The 19,707-nt window shown below is 32.4% G+C and overlaps 1 protein-coding gene across 1 annotated transcript; it reads left to right on the forward strand.

Annotated features, from left to right (window-relative positions):
• The first annotated feature begins 523 nt into the window (after positions 1-523).
• Positions 524-19,466, forward strand: LOC126742387 (uncharacterized). Its single transcript, XM_050449036.1, has 13 exons — positions 524-903; positions 961-1,220; positions 3,548-3,991; positions 4,042-4,345; positions 4,408-4,681; positions 4,732-5,386; positions 5,440-5,737; positions 5,792-5,957; positions 6,019-6,162; positions 18,140-18,384; positions 18,442-18,492; positions 18,546-19,147; positions 19,198-19,466. The coding sequence occupies exons 1-13, from the start codon at positions 616-618 to the stop codon at positions 19,397-19,399; spliced, it is 3,933 nt and encodes a 1,310-aa protein (XP_050304993.1). The 5' UTR covers positions 524-615; the 3' UTR covers positions 19,400-19,466.
• The last annotated feature ends 241 nt before the right edge of the window (positions 19,467-19,707 follow it).

Raw genomic sequence — 19,707 nt, forward strand, 5'->3', positions numbered from 1 at the left:
ATTATGTTGTTTTGTTTTCTATTGCACAATAATAAAACATATATACATATTCCACAAAAAGCAGTCAAATTTAGTAAACATTTTTACAAGTAAACAATGTCATAAATTAAAATGCAAATACCTATTAATACTAGTACTAACAGAAAGAATTTTGGATTTGGCACAAAACAAGTATACAAATATCCATAACTATTATTACAAATTAAAAACCAAACACTAGCATTATTTTTGTTTATTTTATTTATTTTCTCAGGACCGCAGATTCATAACCCTAATCTTTCTTTTTTTCTTAAGATTATTGTACCAGCCACAACAATTACATTGTTGCCAAACTGTAAGCCTTCTGTTACTCAACAACAGGTTAAAATTTGGTTCTTAATTCCTCCGACAGCTACTGGTAGATTTACCGAGTGTATAGAATTTATCTGCCTGATAACACACAGGAACTTTACCAGCTGGTCCGTAATTTGGCCCTAATGACAACAAATTATTTTACATTGGAACATGTCCATTATTTGATAATTATCCGACTTGTCAAAAAATTACTGTTAGTTTTGAAAATATTTGTTCCTTCCTAAAAATTATTTAAAGTTTTTTTCTAAATCCTTGATCAAAATGCATAAACGTTCTTGTACAGGCATTACCAAGGCTCCCGATAAAGATATGATGGAAAAATCCGAATTCAGTCCGTGGTATTCTGTAGGAAAAATTATACCAACAAACATCAATCCAACGGTAGATGTGTTTAATTCCTTTCGACCTGAACGACAGTGTGTGGACTACAATATATCACAAACTTGGATTAAATTTCAAAAAGGAGACTTGAAAGTCAACGTAAGACAAACTGAAGGCACTTACGCAGACATTCCTCCTGAACTTTGCAAGCCAAAAAAGAAGAAAAAAGTACATATTTGAAAATAGTAAGCGAGGATACCAAATTAATAACTTTTATCACTATAGGTAAAACACTTCAGTGGTGGGCCGCCTCAATACAAATTTATTGAGGAAATATGGCGAGATATCGTAATTGAACACCAAACGAAAGTGGTTCAGATTCACAAAGAAGTTATAAAGTCTGTGTCAGATGAAAGAAGTAAGAAACTAAGAAATGATCATGTCATTGCTCAGAGCATGGTTGGACCCGACTGGTTCATGGAACTCAATCCAAATCAGTTGTGTGCGGCCGATAAGCTTGGGAGAGCTGTGAACTTAGATATCTGGTAAGAAATATTGATTATTAAAGTAGTTCATCAATCTAAGGTTCGAATGACCCCTATTCTAACCAATCTCGATCAGCACGATATCTTATAGCATTAGTTAAATTCTGAAACACACAACATCAATTATTCGTGAGTATATATGACCCAACATTAATACTTAACTGAAACCTTATGAGGATTGGTTTAAGCTTATAACTTATTTTGGTACTAGGTACTGGTAAGTCAGAGGGAAAAAATCAGAGATAAATAGTCACAGATGGCGGTAGCGAGGTCTTACATCTAATCTTAAGAAGTTGATCTGCCAGCAATTGCCTAAAAGTTCCTACGGATAGTGATTTTACTCCTATAGAATGTTGCTATATATATAGCCATTTGTTGGAGTATTTATTGTTGTCCATTGCCTAAATAGTAAACAGACATATTTGCTCCTGTAAAAGAGCCATGAGTGGAAGTAGCGTCTGAAGCTAATCAAATTTTTTCTAGAAAAGGTTGGTTAGTTTCTTAGGTTTCTTAAGAATGGAAAAATAGAAATGATAAGACTCAATATACAGTGTGTTCATTTGAAAACTCCCCACCACGGATTTATCGAAAACCACTGTTTTAAAAAAAAACGCCGAAATACGTCAAAAGGTTTGTCAAGGGGACAACTTTCTAACCTAAAATTACTTCACCGCCTTTCACCCTCTGCCCCCAGGGTCAGCCCCTTAAAAATTTTGAAAGGTAAGGGGTATTGAATAATAGCTTGTTTAAAAGGTCTTTCGGTCTTTCGAAGTCTTTTATTTTGACGTTTGATTTTTGTAAATCGGTCGATTCGTTTTCGAGAAAATTAGAAAAATCTTTGTTTATCTTAAATTGTTCAGATAGAAAACAAAAACATGAAAATATCAGTTTTTATTTCAATAAGTATTCAAAATGTTGCCCGTTTTTGGCCAAACAATGATATAGGCGATGTTCAAATTCCTGACGGACATTTTCAAAAACATGTTGTGGGATATCATGGCAGCTGTCGATGATGCTCATCCAAACTTTCAGGTTGGGGAGTAAACACAATAGATTTCAAATGACTCCATAGTCTAACGGCGTTATATCAGGAGATCTAGCAGGCCATTCTATAGGCCCCCTTCACCCTATCCATTTATCTGCAAACTCGTCGTCTAGCTATTGCCGAAGGGGAAGAACATAGTGAGGAGGAGCGCCGTCTTGTTGGAAATATATTTCAGCCTCATCAAGTATAGGGTTTCCATCATCATCAATTTAGTTTTCAATGGATTCAGTGATAAGCGGAAGTTGTCCCTCTTGACAAACCTTTTGACGTATTTCGGCGTTTTTTTTTAAACAGTGGTTTTCGATAAATCCGTGGTGGGAAGTTTTCAAATGAACACCCTGTATATCCTTGTTAGAAGAAATAAGTGTTCTCGGAGTTCCCTCAGAAAAACGGCTATGATGTAAGATGGCAGGGCTCTGTTCTTCTGTGCCCTCATGTCTAGTATACTGAAGTGAGGACTTTATTTTCTAAATTTATACACACATCTTACTGTGTAATGAAATAAGTTCTTAGTTTCGGGATACGATATTTACTTCTCCGATGATGCATCCACCGTTATCCAGTCTGGCCGTGTGAATAGGTTTAGCTGACCACCGAATAGGGGAAATAGAAAGAAGATAAAGTTCGGTTTATTGACTTAGCAAGGTAAAAAAAGTGAGAGACTTGTGTAACAGTATTACTACATGTAGCTAACCTCAGGAAAGTCTGTGTCTATGACTGATGTCGAACAGTTGATTGATTTCAACGATATTCTAACCAAGAATTCAACGTTTTTACCTAGATAGTATGACATTGGAGAGGGGCACCAATTTATGTTAGATCATTGACTTTATACTCCAGGAGATCTTTTTAATCCAGAGTTCGAGATCCATTCTATAGCCAAGGCTTATTTGCAATTGTTGTTTTGATATTAGTATATAATCGTAACAAACCAAGACTTAGGAATTTTAAATAATTGCTTGAAGAGCGCTGTAAATATGAAGAGTGATTTCAAATTTCAATGGAAATATTTTGGGAATTTGGGATTTAATGATTAAGCGCAGGAGTGAAAGAGATGTTAAAAGATATGTCGTGAACAATTCTTTGAAAAAGTTTCCCGTTCAGAAACAAGGTTAATTCTTACATTACCTCCTACAACACACCGTCCATACGTCATTATAGTTAAATCACCTATACATATAACTTCTTGTTTAAGTTGTAAATAATACATGTGAAAACTGATTGGTTCACAAATGTGATAAAACAGCATTGTGTCTATGACTCTGACGTTTTATAATTTTAGGCAAGACACGACGATAAACTGCCAAGAAGTCCTTGCAACCATAGGCCTTGTATTGCGCCCTAATAAAAAGCACATAAAAATAGCATTAAAGCACTCGTGTGGTTCTCCAGTAGAGTTCCTATTAGTCCTTTATCAAATTCTTGAACCTCATCGAACTAGTTACTCTCTAAATGATCGGCTTATTCTGTCATCAGTAGTACATCTGGCAATCACAGATACTCTTAGAGAACTACACATTAGGATACCATCTCCTCCTAGAGTGCCAACGCCTGCCAAACCACCTAAGCAAAAAGCAAAGAAGATTAAATATAAATCTCCTTACCTAGAGCCTCAGACTTTTGAGCCCGCTCCTCCTAGGTTTACAGGGATGTATTATAATAAGCATAAGCAATATCCTGAAAGCCCTTATTTTAGTTATATGGAGAAATTAGAAGCTGAAAGAAGGTAACATCATTTTTAGATTTTTTACGTATTAAAAAAAGTAGTGATTTCAGATCCTACAAGTTCTCTCTACAGATGGGTATGTTTCAAGAGGACGAAGAAATGCTTAGAAAACTCCTCAAAGAATACCATGACGCTCAAGAATTTTATGAAAGTCTACCAGGTATTCGTCAAGCCATGCTGCAATTGATACCACCAAATACAATGGATATATGTCCTAATTTGCGAAATATCGTCCAAAAGCCGCCAATCCCAGCAAGACTAATACCTCCTCATCTTTGCAAGGTATCACCATCGGAAACATTGATTTGCTTCTGTAAGGAAAATCAAGAAAAAGGAGAAAATTGCTCTCCACAGGTAACACCAATTCATTTGAAAATGTCAATTCAATTGAAAATTATATCTTGGCTCAATTTAAGGCAAAGCGAACTTCTTGTGAGAAATCGGCACAACAACTTCTGGGATCTCTTTGCATGTGCGACGACTGTATCGAGAATGTCCGATACAAGAACCTAATCCGAATCCATGGGGGATTTCAAAAAACCATGTGTGCATGCGACGAGAATATTCCAATTATACAAGGCACTGCTTCGTCACCTATCTGCGATTGCTATAGACAATATCGGAATACAATAGTTGCTTGCGCTGCTAGGCAACGCATGACTGATATGAAGCTTAAGTTTCTCTTAGGAGGTAAAATATTTCTATATTCGAGAATTTTTGCTAATTTATTATATTTGCAGGAGTTACAATGACAAAATATGGCCCGATATATACTATAAATGGTACAAGAGGTACAAAGATCTGCCTTTGTAATGATATATTGCAACGCAAGAGTCATTTACAGAATTTGCAGCAAAAACTTTACCGCAATGAGACAAAATTTGTCATTAATGGAGTTACTTTAACTAAATCTGGAGCTATTTATAATATGGCATGTGTGGTGGGTAGAAAACCTTGTAAATGTGTTATTTCATATCGCGACAAGCTCAAAGTGCTCCTCATTCAAAACAAATTACGCTCAAACTCAGTACTGTTTGTTAACAATGGTCTTGTTATAACACAAATGGGGCCTCTATTTCATCTTTCAAATGTTCCCGGTAAGCAAGAACGAAGGAAAGACTTAGAATTGCATGAGAGTTGCAGCTGTGAAATCAGAAAAGCTAAATGCTTCGAAAGGTGTATGGATTTTTTAAACTATAAAATCGATAATCATGATCATGTTTCCTCTGATGCAGAAGAATATAGTAGTCTAGAAACCAGTACTTCTTCTGAGAGTTCCTCTGAGGTAGAGGAAGATAGTTGTGAAGACCTTGGTGATAGAAATAAAGTTATATGTCCAGCCTGTTTAAATAAAAGTATAAAGCAAAGATCGGCTCAAAAATATGAAGTTAATAGGTAATATCCTAGAGGTTACTTTTCGGTGAGTTAAAAACATTTTTTAATTTAAGATCTTGCGATAAAACCGCATCACGTGCTAAGGGTTGCTTGAGAAGTTGCCCAATTCAAAATAGTACCGAAGAATTCTCTGAAGGCTCTGAATCTTCCACAACTCCTAGCCAAAGCACAACAGATCGAAACCTCTCCTCTGAAAGATATTATTTTAAACCAAAATCTTGTTGTTGTAAAGATGAGTTAGATAGGTTTATGAAGGCCAAATGTGAGTGTGAGGAATGTAATCAAAAACTAAGACAAGAATATGCTACCTATATAATGGGTGGTACTAAAGACACTGCCAGTGGGAACCAGGTAGAATTTTATGTTTGCTGTAAATAGCCTTTAATCTCACGAATGATTTTGCAGATAAATTTAGTCCAGGGTATAAGACAGCCACAATGTGGCTGCCTTAAAGAACACCTTGAAAACATAAAAAAAATTGACGAATATAAAAGTAGGGCACAAGCTAGATACCATTTAAAGAAACAGCAAAAAAAATTTTGTATTAGCGGGGTCAAGTATACAACAAAAGGTTCGACGAGTATTCAATTTATAAATTAAATAAATTTTAAATAAATTATTTCCGCTTTTAGGCCCAGTTTACATTATATCCGGCATGCGGCCACCCGTAGACTGTGAATGCGCAAAGGCCCAACGAGAAAAAGAAGAATTAGAGGCATATGAACAGCAAAGAGCTAAAATGCCTAACACAGGAAGAGTAAAATATGAAATTGCAGGTAATAAAATAACTTGTTGTTACGAGGTTAAGTGATATTTGAAAAGGTCACATCGTTGGTCCTATTTCTGTATCGACCTTACTTACAGTAAACTTCAGTAAGTTCTGGGATCAGGTGCTGTTGATTTCATCATAAACTGCTGATCATAATTTAAGATCCTAATTGTTAGATCTGAATTTCGCATTTGCATCAGATCATACGTTATGCTTTTTGGGTCAGCCAAGTTCATATATTAGTAACACTGTAACTGAACAGACATTTAAGAGAAGATTATGTTCCATTTAGTCTTCTTACTGAGCAAACTATTGGAAACGTTGTGAAATAAATTGAAAATCATGGTAGACAGATTATGACATATGCATGTGCATTTCCGAAAGTTGCTGATTCACGGGCTTTGGTAGTTTTTAGACATGTGTCTTATATCTCTTTTTAGCACATCTTATGAAATTACTTTCATCTAAGCTTGTTTAAGATTTAGCTAATGCCAAAATCATCAACAAAGAATTTACAGATTAACAAGAATTTTTATTGGATCTTCCTTCGCTTTATGTGTTTTTTACTAACTTTTTCCAACTATTGTCATAAAAGAGAATCCAATTTTTTTTTAATTCTGAATACTACTTTGCCTAGTTTATGAATTAAAATCTATTGCATATGGAACATAATAATGGATATTACTGAATTAAGAACATCTAGTACGGTCTAGATGCTGCACTAATTTTAGTCAATATAAAATCAAATTATATATGTCGATAATCTCGACTTTCCAAGTAATCTCCTAGACTTGTCATCCAGTGATTTGTTGTTAAATTGCTTTACCACACAAGTTGACTAAGTACTTTGTGAAGGTAATATGAGATATGTTTGTAATTATAAGATATTTAGTTGCTATCTAAAATTGCATCGAAAAGATTTATATTCTTATGACCAGCTGATAAAAATGTTAATATCAGCAGAAGCTAAAATACATTGCATTAAATTCTTGAAAATATTATATAACCTTTTATTTTTTGCCTTTTTGCATATTTGTTACCAAGCATTAGCACGGATTTTATTATCAAAATTTGATCAAAAAGGAATAGCGGAATTCAAAACTCTGATGTTATACTACTTATTAATGATGAAATAAGCAATGGTATGAATGATATAAAAGAGAGATTCTAAGAGTGGGTAATATTTATTTTATTTATTTCAATGGCATAGCCAATTTACAGGAATGTAATAAAATACTTACAATAATAACAATAAGTGGCAAAGAATATAACAATAATCAATAATATGAAAATTAACATTATTATGGCAAAAGCAAAAAATATAGAAACGTAAGACATAACCCTATAGACAATTTCAGCACTTTGGTTTTTTAAGTCTTAATTTAAATGAAGTAACAGACCTATCTGCCAAGGGGTCAAGATTAAGCTCATTAAATGCTCTCATCATTCTGGTGATTGGAGAAAAGAACGCGTAATTAGCATAATGGAAAGGCAAACGAAACATAGCAGGATTCTGACATTTATTATTCATAATAAAATTGGTACAGTTTTTAAAATATCAGGGCAAAAAAACATTATATTTATATTTTATGAAATGTGAGTAAATCTGATCAAGTCCTCCTTGCGTTAACTATCGATTTTATATATATTCTCAATTAATTCTCAATTATCTGATAATTAACATGAAAATTCTGTTAAATTTTTAATGTCAGTCTTAAAAGCTAGGGAACAAAAAAATTCTTTTTGAACAGCTTCAATTGCTTCTACATGGTTAGAATAGAAAGGCGCCCATACAGGTGAGGCCTATTCAATCCCAGAAATAATTATTGAAAAGCAGAGCATCTTGAAACAAAACATAGACAATTTATTAGAGTTTTATTGACATCTCATCATAATAAGACACAAATATCAGTTTACTGTCCAGTAACACACCCTAAGAGTAGTAACAGAGTTGAGAACTAAGCTATTTATTGTGTAATGATGCACAGCTAATCGTAGAGAACGACAAAAAGAAATGCTTAAGCATTTTTTTAATATTAAGCTCCAAACCATTGTTTACCGACCAAAAGAAAACACTATCAACATCAGCTTATAAAACACTATCAACGTCATCTGCAAATAAAAAAAATCCGAGTGACGTATAACACAAGAAAGGTCATTCATAAATAGAAAGAATGAAATAGGCTCTATGTCGGAATTCTGAGATACACTGGAAAAAACGAAATTTCTTTACAAATGATGTTATTTATACACAACAATTGAACACGATTCAACAAAAATCCATCCACTTTAAAAAACCATCGCCCAGACACATCGCATGCAACTTCTAAATGAGATATTTATGGCTCACTCTGTCAAAGGCCTTCGAGAACTCAGTGTAAATACTGTCCACTTGACTATAGTTCTCAAAGTCCAACAAGTACTGCTGATATATAAGCAAATTAGTTACGGTACATTTACCCTCAGAAAAACCGTATTACTGATGTATAATTATGTTTCGACTACGCCATGAGAGTTCTCTAGCAAAAATGCTATCAATAGTTTTGAGTAAGGCATATTCAATGCTTACACCCCTGTAGTTGGCAATGCCATTTCTATGTTTTCATGTTTCGTTTTCATTCTCAATGTTTTCCAGTGATCTCGAAAACATCCTGAATCAAACGAAAAGCAAAACAGATAATGTAGGTTTGGTTAGGGAACATATATAATTTTTAATAAGACTGGTGGCATGCCTGAGAATATTTAGTTTTGAGACCGTCAATCGCTTTGAAAACATCAGCAACGGAGATGTTAATAAAATCAAAATTAAGATTACAAAACTAAAATTACAAAACTACAAAACTAAAATTATAATTGGGGACTTTCATGTTTTTTGGAAGTTGCTAAAAAAATACGAGCAAATAATCAGCAAATCTACGATTCAGCTACATACTATTGGGTTGGGAGTTTAAAAAGTTATTTGAATTTTGGGCTACATCATGATTCACTTTAGTAATGTAGGATTTATAGCAATTATCGCTTATAACCTTGCAACTACTTCTTAAAGTGGAAAATACTATGTAATCTTCAAGTTTGTCAAGTCTTTTTATTTGTAATTCACAACTGAACCACGGAGAAAATTTAGATGATTTATGATGCTTAACTAGAACAAACCTTTCGAGAGAATAGTAAAGAACACTGTAAAAATAGTTGAAACACTTACTCAAGGTCCTGTTCCCAAGGAATAGAAACAAAAAAGTTATTCATAAAATTGTAATCACAGTTTTTAAAATGTAAATAACAATAATCATATTTGTGATTACTGATGTTGTTAACAGGAAGTGATTATTCATAAGCTAGGTGACGCTGTGTAACATTCGTAAGTGCTTCGAACTCAATTGAAACTCTACCCCTCACAATGTTTGTAAAAACAACATCTAAAAAGTTCCCGTATGAATTAGGAATATTATTTATTTGTGACATGTTAGCATGATTGCAGAATAAGCACAGACACTTAGCTGCGGTTGTTCATTGCAAACTGTCTACACATAACTTGCCCTCATCACTGAACCACGTACCATCCGCTAAATTAAAATCACCACAAATTAACATTTTACATTTTTGATAAGTACAGGCTACCTCGAACTCAGACTATGTGCAAAACCCTCACAGAATAAAACAATCATTTGACCACCATAGGTTATTGGCACAAATAGGTGTTCAACTGAAAAATGATTTACTTTAATTTCATTAGCCTTAATACACTTTCTCAACACCACTATTGTACCACCACCTCCTTGTTATGGTCGGATTACGATCTCGGATTACGATGCTGACTTGGGATTTTAAGACGTTAAAGTCTTAAAATCCCAATTCAGCATCAGTAATATTATCAGTAAGCCACGCCTGGATAATTATTAAAATATCATAAACGCAAGAGTGAACGGTTTAAAAAAAGAGGGGGTTTATTCTCAGGTCTTTAGCAAAGTTCACAATATATTATATTAAGACACTATAGCTAATTATTTTCCAGTTTTAAAAACCCATATAAAATCATTCAAATAAATCAGATGAAAATCAAAATACTGCTTCTGTGCTATATGATGTTAAAAAAAAATTACCTACTATATGAACACAAACCTTTTCAGTGACAGTACAAAGTATCATGGGGCAATGGTAATTGGCAGAGTTTATCAATCGTATAAGAGAAACTGTAAACACGGTATCTGTAATTGATCATACTATAACAAACTGTAACAAAACTGTAAATTTTAATTGACTGTCAGAAAATACAACAAAAGATAGAAATAAATTTTGGATAAATGAATAGTTTCTACGACTAATTATTCAGAAAAATAGAATCAGACAATAAACAGTGGAAATGAAATAATAAAAGAAGTTGATAAGAAAGAATAACTATTAGAATTGGATACTTTGTTTAAAGAGAAGACTCAATACTATCAACTATATTTGTGACATTTTTTACATATGAAGAAATGAGTCAAAAATTACAATACTTACGGGTTCAAGTCTTAAATAAGATTAAGTTAAGTAATGGATGTTATCCAGAGTGTATTAGGAACCTACAAATAAAAGTCCCATAGCCTTTTTTTCATGACTATCTAAAATTGCAGGAAAGTTAATGAAGAAAAGTATAGGTAAAAAATGGATAGAACTAACTTTTAAATTTGATTTGCAGCAATATATAATAAAGGCTCTTGATGAGTATATTATGTTTGCTGTGTTCATTGATCTCCAAAAAGCTTTCGAGACAGTTAATATAAAAAATATTGCTGAAGAAACTATTGGCAATGGGATTCAGGTATAGTTTATAATTTAATAAAATGTTATCTCATGAACGTAAACAATATACGAGTGTGAACAATTATCCCTATGAACGATATTGACTATCATGGGTATACCACAGGAATCCGTCCCGCTCTGCTCTACCTTATTTATATGTATAATGTCCAAGGTTGCTTTTAGATATAAATCCATAACTTTTGCTAATGATACTATTTTGCTGTTTGTAGACAGTGTTTCAAGACATTAGTCGAATTGGTTACTGAAAAATAATTTAAAAATTAAGAAAAATTGTGAAACAAATATTAAAATTAACAACAAACTGTTAAAAAAGGTTAACTGCTACAAATATCATGGACTGTATATTGATAAAGCTAAGTTACAAAAATTATGTCGGGCATGTTCTTTATATTAAGACAGAGCCTAGCTCGGTTATTACACAGAATGGATAAGAAAGTTTAAATATAAAAGTTGTAGAATTTACATTAATTGGCCACGAAATGTGCTAAAATATAAAGTTAATAAAAAATACAAAGCTTGTATTTTTTAAATTAAACATTTTCTATATTTGTGTATTAAATGAAAGAACTTTTTCGTCTGATTTCAAAAATACCGGGTGACACAAAAAGAGGGAACACTTAAAAACTTTTTTACTTTTCAAGATATAGAATATATATATGAAACAAATGAAATTTGATATGTCCATAGAATAGTTATAAAAGCATCTTTTGACATATTCTATTGTTTTCCATTACTTCTGGTTTACCAGGAAATGACACTAACTTTCTTATTTTAAATAGGATATTGGATGGTGGACTTGGTATATTATTACGTATTTGGATAGAAAATAATATTCTGAAAATAATGGTACTCTATTTGCTATGTTTTGTTTTATACTCATAGAAAAAATCGTTTTTTTTTTAATTTTTAAATAGGGTACTATGAATGCGTTAAAAGTTTTAATTTTTAATCAACTAATCACGGAAAAATAGGTTTCATTGCATTTTATGACTTAAATCATTTACACTTCTATTTAAAATGTTCAAATCAATAATTTGCGCATTTACATTATTTCTTTAAATAGCATATTATTGGGAACATCCACTTTTGAAATGCGGTTTCTTTCTCCCAATAATTTGATATGATAATTTTTTAAATCGGTTGATAAATCATCGTTTTCAGATAAAAACAAGGCAACATTTCATAATTATCTATCTTCAGAAACTTTTAACAGTGTGTACTATGCCACTGATGTAGATGAATAATTTTCAACATTTTTTAACATTATCCAGAATGTCCTTTATCATTCTTTTCCTGAAAAAATAAAGCTAGAAGGAAAAAGCACAAAAAGTTGGATTACACCTGAGATAATTAGCATGTCTAAAAAATTAAAAAACCTCTATTGGCTGTATCAACTTAGTAAAGACCCTAACATTGTGGCTTTACAGTATTACTATTTTGCCAAGAGTTTGCAGACGTGAGCTCAGAATTATTAGAGGCTTGGGATTGTTCGAAGGTTCACTTATGACTGGCTATTAAAGAATCTAAGCTTGATCATAACTATTAAATAAGAGGGCGCCACTTAGTTTTTTTTTATAGAGAAAGAAAACTAAGAAAAAAGATTTGGTGTATAGGTTTCAATTAACAATTAAATGACCCTAGATAAGGTAAATTTAAAGAGGCAATTATTAAGTTTTTAGTATATATTTGTATTACGCAGGGGAAAGTTCATGAACCTTTTTATTTAAGGTATATTAGCCTTAACCGTGTTATATCTACTTAACTACCAAAAAGGGTACTGAAAAAGACTGAACAAAAAATAACTAATATTATAGGTAAGAAATTGACGTATTAAATTATGACATTGATTAAATATTTGTAACGTTAAATTGAAATAAAAGGTATATTAATAAAAATTTAAATAAGTGAGACAAATCTATGGTTAGTAATATTTAAATAAATGCAATAAACTGGCCTGTATATTCCTCCAAGAAATGAACGGCTAGCCTTCAAAACCGAGGCTGTGAATGTATGCCATTTGTAGCTCAGCTATCCGGACTGCGAATCTCTGATACTAGCTCTAACTCTGGCTCCAGCTCCACCGCTTTCAGCAATTTCCCGGGAAAATCAAAAGCCTGCAGCCATCAATAATTGAAGAAGAATAAAGAGGAAAACGGAAAAGTAAAACCCTTGCTAAGTTTCATTTTCTAGCCATCAAAATCTTGGGCATCCTGCACCAGAATTATGAATTAAACGGTTCCCTAAAGGAACAAGATTAAGGACTATAAATTACAAACTATATTGGCCACTTCCTGCTTCACAAACTTCGGAAATAAAAAATTGGCCTTTACGTGCGCTCCTACCTGCAACACGGGAACAAGTCCTCGAAAAATGGACGCAGTACCGACTAAATCAGTAACGACCCCACCTCTCGCCTGAGCTGTCAATGTCAGCCAATCAGAGAAAACATTAATTAAGACCAATCAGAAAAGTGACGGACCGTCAACAGAAAGCATGGATAATTAAACCAGGAGAGTGATGCGTTACAATAGTAAGGTGTCATTGACAGTGTGAATTTAAAGAAATATGAATAAAAGAAGTTGACTGAAATTATTAATGTAATTATTGAAATTAATGAAATATCAATGGAGCGTTAGTGAACATAAGGAGTAGAAAAATAAAACGCTACAACATAAAAAATAAGTATAACGATCTAAAAAAAATTATAAAATTTCAATAAAAACATCAAAGCGCGATTTTACCAATTGCCTTGAAAATTCAAAAAATATTACAAGAGACGTTTGGAAATTAAAAAATCTTAACATTCATGGATCGACCACCAAGGACCATTTACATCCCTTATGTGTTGACGGTGATAGATACCAGGTCCTCAGATCATTTCCAATATTTTTAACACTCCCTTTTTTAAATGAGGTTAATGAAAAGGAAGATAATTTACAACCTAAGATTCGGTATCCTTGTACTTTAAATTCTATTAATAACTTTTTCCTGAGTCCTGTATCTGAATATGAAGTCTATGAAATTCTTCTACAGGTTTCATAGAAAACCTCATGTGGGCCAGATGAGATTTTCTGTTTTATTTTGAGGCATGTGGCGGATATGATTTCTACTCCATTGCAAAATAAAATAAATAAATCGTTTGAGCAAGAAAGATTTCCATATCTCTTAAAATGTGCCAAAGTTATTCCAATTTACAAAAAAGGAAATAAAAAAGATCCAAATAATTCGTCCTGTCTCAAATATGTCGGTCTTTTCAAAAATGTTGGAAAAACTTATGTTTTTTCCCTTAACACATTACCTTTTAAAACATCATTTATTTTCAACATGTCAGCATGGTTTTTTGAAAGAGAACCCCACAGAGACTGCTCTGTTTGAAAGCATATATATATTTGATAAACTTGATAAGAATCGTTTTGTTGCTGAGGTTTATTATGACTTGACTAAGGCCTTTGATCTTGTTAACAAGGACGTTTAAAAATTGAATATTTTGGTATTCGCGGGACGGCCTTGGATTGGATTATCTATTATGTAACAGATAGGTGGCAATTTGTTCAGGTTGTATCTAGTCTGGGGACGATTGTCAATAAAAAATTCAGGTCGACCACTCAAGTTATAAGGTAGGGTGTCCCGTAAGGTGGGATACTGTCACCGCTACTTTTTTGATTATTTTGCAATAACTTACCTGAATACTGAAATTAGTCAAGCCAACCCAAAATTAACCAATTTGCTGATGACACTTCCCTTACAGTTTCCAATGTGAGAGAGGAAAACCTTATTATAGACATAAATGCCCACTCTAATAATATTTTAGAATGGTGTATTGACAATGGCCTATTTCTTAACCCTCAAAAATCAGCACTCATTAATTTCTCTAATCCTCGTGTGGCCGATCGTAATCCTAAATCCCACCTTATAAGAACAAATGAATCGCATAATAAATATCCGGTCTACAAGATTCTTGGGAATCAATATACATTCAGGCTTAAGTTGGTGTAACAGTTACTTAAAGGAAAAAATAGCTTCATCGTGTTTTGTATTGACTAAACTGATAAAGGAAGTCCCTCTCAGTTCAATTCTCATCGATATTTATGCACATGTGATGAATCCTCTGAGATTGGCAGACTACTTTGGCTTCAGAAGCGAATGCTACGCATAATAAATCATGCAGAGTGGAGAGCTCATGCTGCTCCAATATATCTGAGGTACAATATCATGTCAATGTACTCACTATAGTATTTTAAACTACTTCTATTCGCTAAAAAGCATGAACACTACTCAGTGATAATGCATTTTACAACAGGGGGGTTCCGACCATATATGCTTCATCCCTTAGTGTTCCTCAACATGTAAGTGCCATATTCGAACTCAGCAATGTATAGGCGGGCAATTAAAACCTATAATGCACCTAACATCAAAAATCTTAACAATTTCAATTCATACAAAAAGGAAGTCAGTCTTATTTAAGAATGTTCTGTATTCACATAGTCTTCTTACTGTGACTTACTCTATTCTTCTGTTTAAGCCAAATATACAGGCCCTCAGTCTTACCCAATCTGTTTGCTTAAAGTTTTCCCGTGTTACGTTTTAACGTTGATTGAAGAGGCGAGAGGCTTCCGTTTTCAATCAACGGTTTTAAGTTTTGTTGAACATATTGTGTCTTGTAATTTAGGATAGGCGTATTTTATTACTATTTTATTGTATTATCTTTAGTGTTAAGACTTTATTTCTTAATTGTGTTACGTAACCTATATGCGTGTTATCTATATCTTAAGGCTTTGAATGAATAAATAAATAAATAAATAAATAACGTTTGGTTTAGCTCTTCTCCAATTATTTACATTTAAGAAAAAGAAATTAAAAATATTGGTTTTATTACTAAATCCCCGTAACTATTACGTTAATAGTTAATGATAAAGTAAAGAAAGTTATTTGTCAGGCTGTCACTGTTAATATTTTTTCTCTATATTTTGAATATGGGTTATATGGAAAAAGAAAAGATGTTACCACATTCATCCTGAAATAAGAATTCCTGCTAAGTCCAACTTTTATTACACTGAAAGGAGTATGAGAAACCGCAAAAATCTATAGAGAAAAAAACGCACAATTTTACATAACATGGATGAAAAACTACAAATTTTATTATATTTTAAAGAGAAAAGGTAAATTTATATTTAAGAATCTTATCACGTTTATAATATATGCTTTGATTTTTTAAGAACCTAATTTATCAACCGTAGATGCTAGTAGATATTTTGAAAGTTCTAGAAAAAGGATTCAAAGAGTGCTACATAAATATGGACATCATCCTTACAAAATGGTGCCTGTTCAAAATTTAATAGATAACCATTAAATAAGAAGACTAGCTTATTGCAGTGATATGTTAGATAAGAAAAACTGAGATAACGATATGTTTAATGATGTCACCAGAAAATCCTAATACTTATGTCGAAATAAAAAACCACGGCAGGATGTCATTAAATGTGTGGTGTGGTATCCTTAGAAACCGAATAATTGAACCCATTGAGTTTCAAAAATCCTTGACTAGAAATAGACACCTCCAGTTTTTAGAAAATAAATATACTATTATTATATAGGATCAAGATGGCGCACCGCCTTATAACTTAATGCCAGTAATTTTTTTTTAAATAATCGTTTTAATAAGTGGATGGTTCCATTAACTGGCCACCAAATAGCCCTAATCTGACTTCATTAGATAGTTTTTTAAGAATATCTAAAAAATTAAGTTTATAAAGAATGACGTTTTTTGAAGAAAAATTGAAGGATTTAAGGGAAAGAATCCAAGGAAGTATAAACTACTTAAATAAAGAACATTCTGGGATTATTTTCAATGATCTGTTGAAATTATACAAAGACTATAGAAACATACAATACCTCATACAACATTTGTGAATTTTTAAAGGAAAAAAACGTTTCACAGCAATTGTGTTTTTTTTTAAATGTAAATATTTCACAAAAGGATATATATTAACATATATATTTTTTAAATCAGAAAAAAAAGATTGTTCATTTTATATCCAAATATACAAGGCGTTCTATTTAAAAAATACAAACTTTTTAATTTTTATTAACTTTGTCATACCCCTATATTATATTTACGAACATTTCCTGGCGATTTAAGGTAATCTCTACAACTTTTATATTTAAGTTTTTTTCCACTCCGTATAATAACTAAGCTTGGCTATATTTAAATATTTAAAAAAACTTTGTACAAAAAAACTATCAAATGCTTGTAGTGCTATAAAAAATTGTGCGATTATATGTCTGGGCAAAAAAAAAGGTAAAGTACTTGCGTAAAAAAGTACTTGCATGGTAAAATGCTTTATTGAAATCACATCTAATATCTTAAGAAACAAATCGTTTCTTCGTCATAACTTTTTATGAAAAAATATGTTTATGAAAATGATCAAACACACTTTGAGTACCAAGAACCCATGTTTTGCCATTTTTTTTATGTAGATTTTTTAAAAGTTTAACCAGTGGCGTCCGTACAGGAACGTAGACTAAATATTTTTCAACAATATTACGTTTACCACTAGTTTTCCGTAAATTAAAAACTATTTGTATAATCCTCATTCATTTTAGGACAAATTTGATTTCTTGAGTTTTTTTCGTCCGACATGCGATTACCGTGAAAAAAAAAGGACATTCTTATGCATCGTCAGTTTATTAGTAAAAAAAACTTAAATTTATTTTTAGTTTAAGACATAGCCTTATTCGAGCTTTTCTTCTTAAAATCACTTAACCTATTCTGTAACACCCTGTATAATTCTTTTCTTACAGTCATAAAATAATTCAAGTTTCTAAAAGTTGAATAAAATAGTTATGTTAGAATGATGTAAATTACTTTAAAAAAATTAAACCTGAGATAACCTTAAATAGGAGTAGTGACTACCACAATCATATAATATAATAAAAAGGAGCATGTATGTAAAAGGACTAAAAAATCTTTAAGCAGAATCAAATATTGGGTCTGCGTAACTTATATCGTCTAAACTAAGGATTGTATGATATACAAAAATTATAACTTTTAATCTTTTTGCTTTTTTTTAATGTCGTTGTTTAAATTTCTTTGATAAATAAGCGCAAATTAAGCTACAAATAAAATTGTGGATTTCAATTTCTGGTATATCGTAACTTCATATCACTTTATTCTTTCTCAGGTGTAAGGGCAATGTCTAAGGAAAATGTATACATCATGGCAAGGGCACTAAATGTTAACCCCTGCGAGTGTGAAAAATTTTTGGAGAAATTTGAAGCAGCACACCAAAGTTGCCTGGATGAGTATAATAGGTTTTTAGAAAAACTGAAACTTCCTTCAGACCTAGACTTGCAAGAGACTGAAGGAAAAAGGGAAACTTTGTTGTTTGAGGAGGATATTCAGAAAATAATGCCTGTCATTAATGAGGTTGTTGACATTTATTTTTTATTTTTTTAATATATGAGTATAAGCTTTGAATTCTAGGAAGCTATTGAAAATACTAAAACCGCAGAACAGACCTCTAATATTGATAATGTAAGACACTATTGCACGATTTTAGCTCTTAAAATTCATAAACGGTTTTTTAGCCCTCGATTCCTGAAGAACTTGATGAACCTACAAACAGATCATCAAAAACGAGTGAACAAGCTATGCAAACTCTTTCCGATCATTTACCTGAATGTGAATTTGAATCCAGCGTAGAATCAGTCGATTCAAACGAGTCATCACAAACCACATCAACTAGTGTTAGCTGTCATGTAGATAAGCCTGAATCAGTAACACCGATCACCATCCCTAGTGATAAAGTTTTACCACCTTTCTTCCTTTCTAAGAGATATGCCATATATCGAAATCTGCCAAAATGTAAGAAAAAGATGATGAAACTTTTAACGCATATTTTGAAGGGTATGGCAGAAGACGGATTTTCTTTAGCAAAACTACCAGAAGTTCACAAACTTCCAATATTTAAATTGTGGATAGAACGTCGTATAGGAACTTATTGGACCTATCAAGATAGAATACGCTATCAAAGTGCCAGTAAGTACTTATGGAAGCATACATCCATATGCTATAAGAACCCGAATGTTCCTACTATGCCTTACACACCTAAGCAAGCCAGAAAAGTAACTTGGAAAGATGCAAATACTGTTCGAAAGCAAGCTGCGGATCGATATGAAGCATTCTATAGGTACGTTTTAATATTGTAATTGATTTGGAGTAAACAATAATATTTTTTAGGAAAGTGAAGCAGCTTAATGTGGAAACTGGAAGAGAATTCTTCCCAACCACATTTCCATATGAATTCCCAACACCGACATGGCGCGACTGCGCATTTGCATACATTCCGACGAAAGAGGAAAGTATTTTTCCTTTTAGAATCGTCAAAGCACATGAGGCTCAAATAATTCCTGAAAACAAAAAGATACATTGTTATTGTTGAAAATAACGATACATATTGTAATGTTCAAACTTTTTCAAATACATCACAGATTTCATGAAAACTCTTATGATCGGTGTGTTTTTTGGAGGACCAATGAAATTAAATATACAGGGTAGCCCATCGAAAATAGTCGTGCAAGGTTTGGAGCCCTCTTTTAAAAAATTTAAGAAAATGCTCGGATCCGTCGATTTTTGATTTTAGGGGGACAATTTTTTTTAATACTTTCAACCCCTTAACATCAACTCCTTGGCAGGGGTTGCAACCACCTTCAAAATCTTAAATAGGAGTGGTCAAGCAAAGGTCAAGTG

This window comes from Anthonomus grandis, chromosome 11 (genome assembly GCF_022605725.1).
Source record: "Anthonomus grandis grandis chromosome 11, icAntGran1.3, whole genome shotgun sequence".
Lineage (NCBI taxonomy): Eukaryota > Metazoa > Arthropoda > Insecta > Coleoptera > Curculionidae > Anthonomus > Anthonomus grandis.

What these genes read in the sequence shown, in the direction of transcription:
- LOC126742387 (XM_050449036.1), top strand. Translation starts at nt 616, where the DNA reads ATGCATAAACGTTCTTGTACAGGCATTACCAAGGCTCCCGATAAAGAT. An exon ending in GCTTAAGTTTCTCTTAGGAG is followed by an intron (nt 4,682 to 4,731) that starts GTAAAATATTTC and finishes TTATATTTGCAG; the next exon opens with GAGTTACAATGACAAAATAT. An exon ending in GGTCAAGTATACAACAAAAG is followed by an intron (nt 5,958 to 6,018) that starts GTTCGACGAGTA and finishes TTCCGCTTTTAG; the next exon opens with GCCCAGTTTACATTATATCC.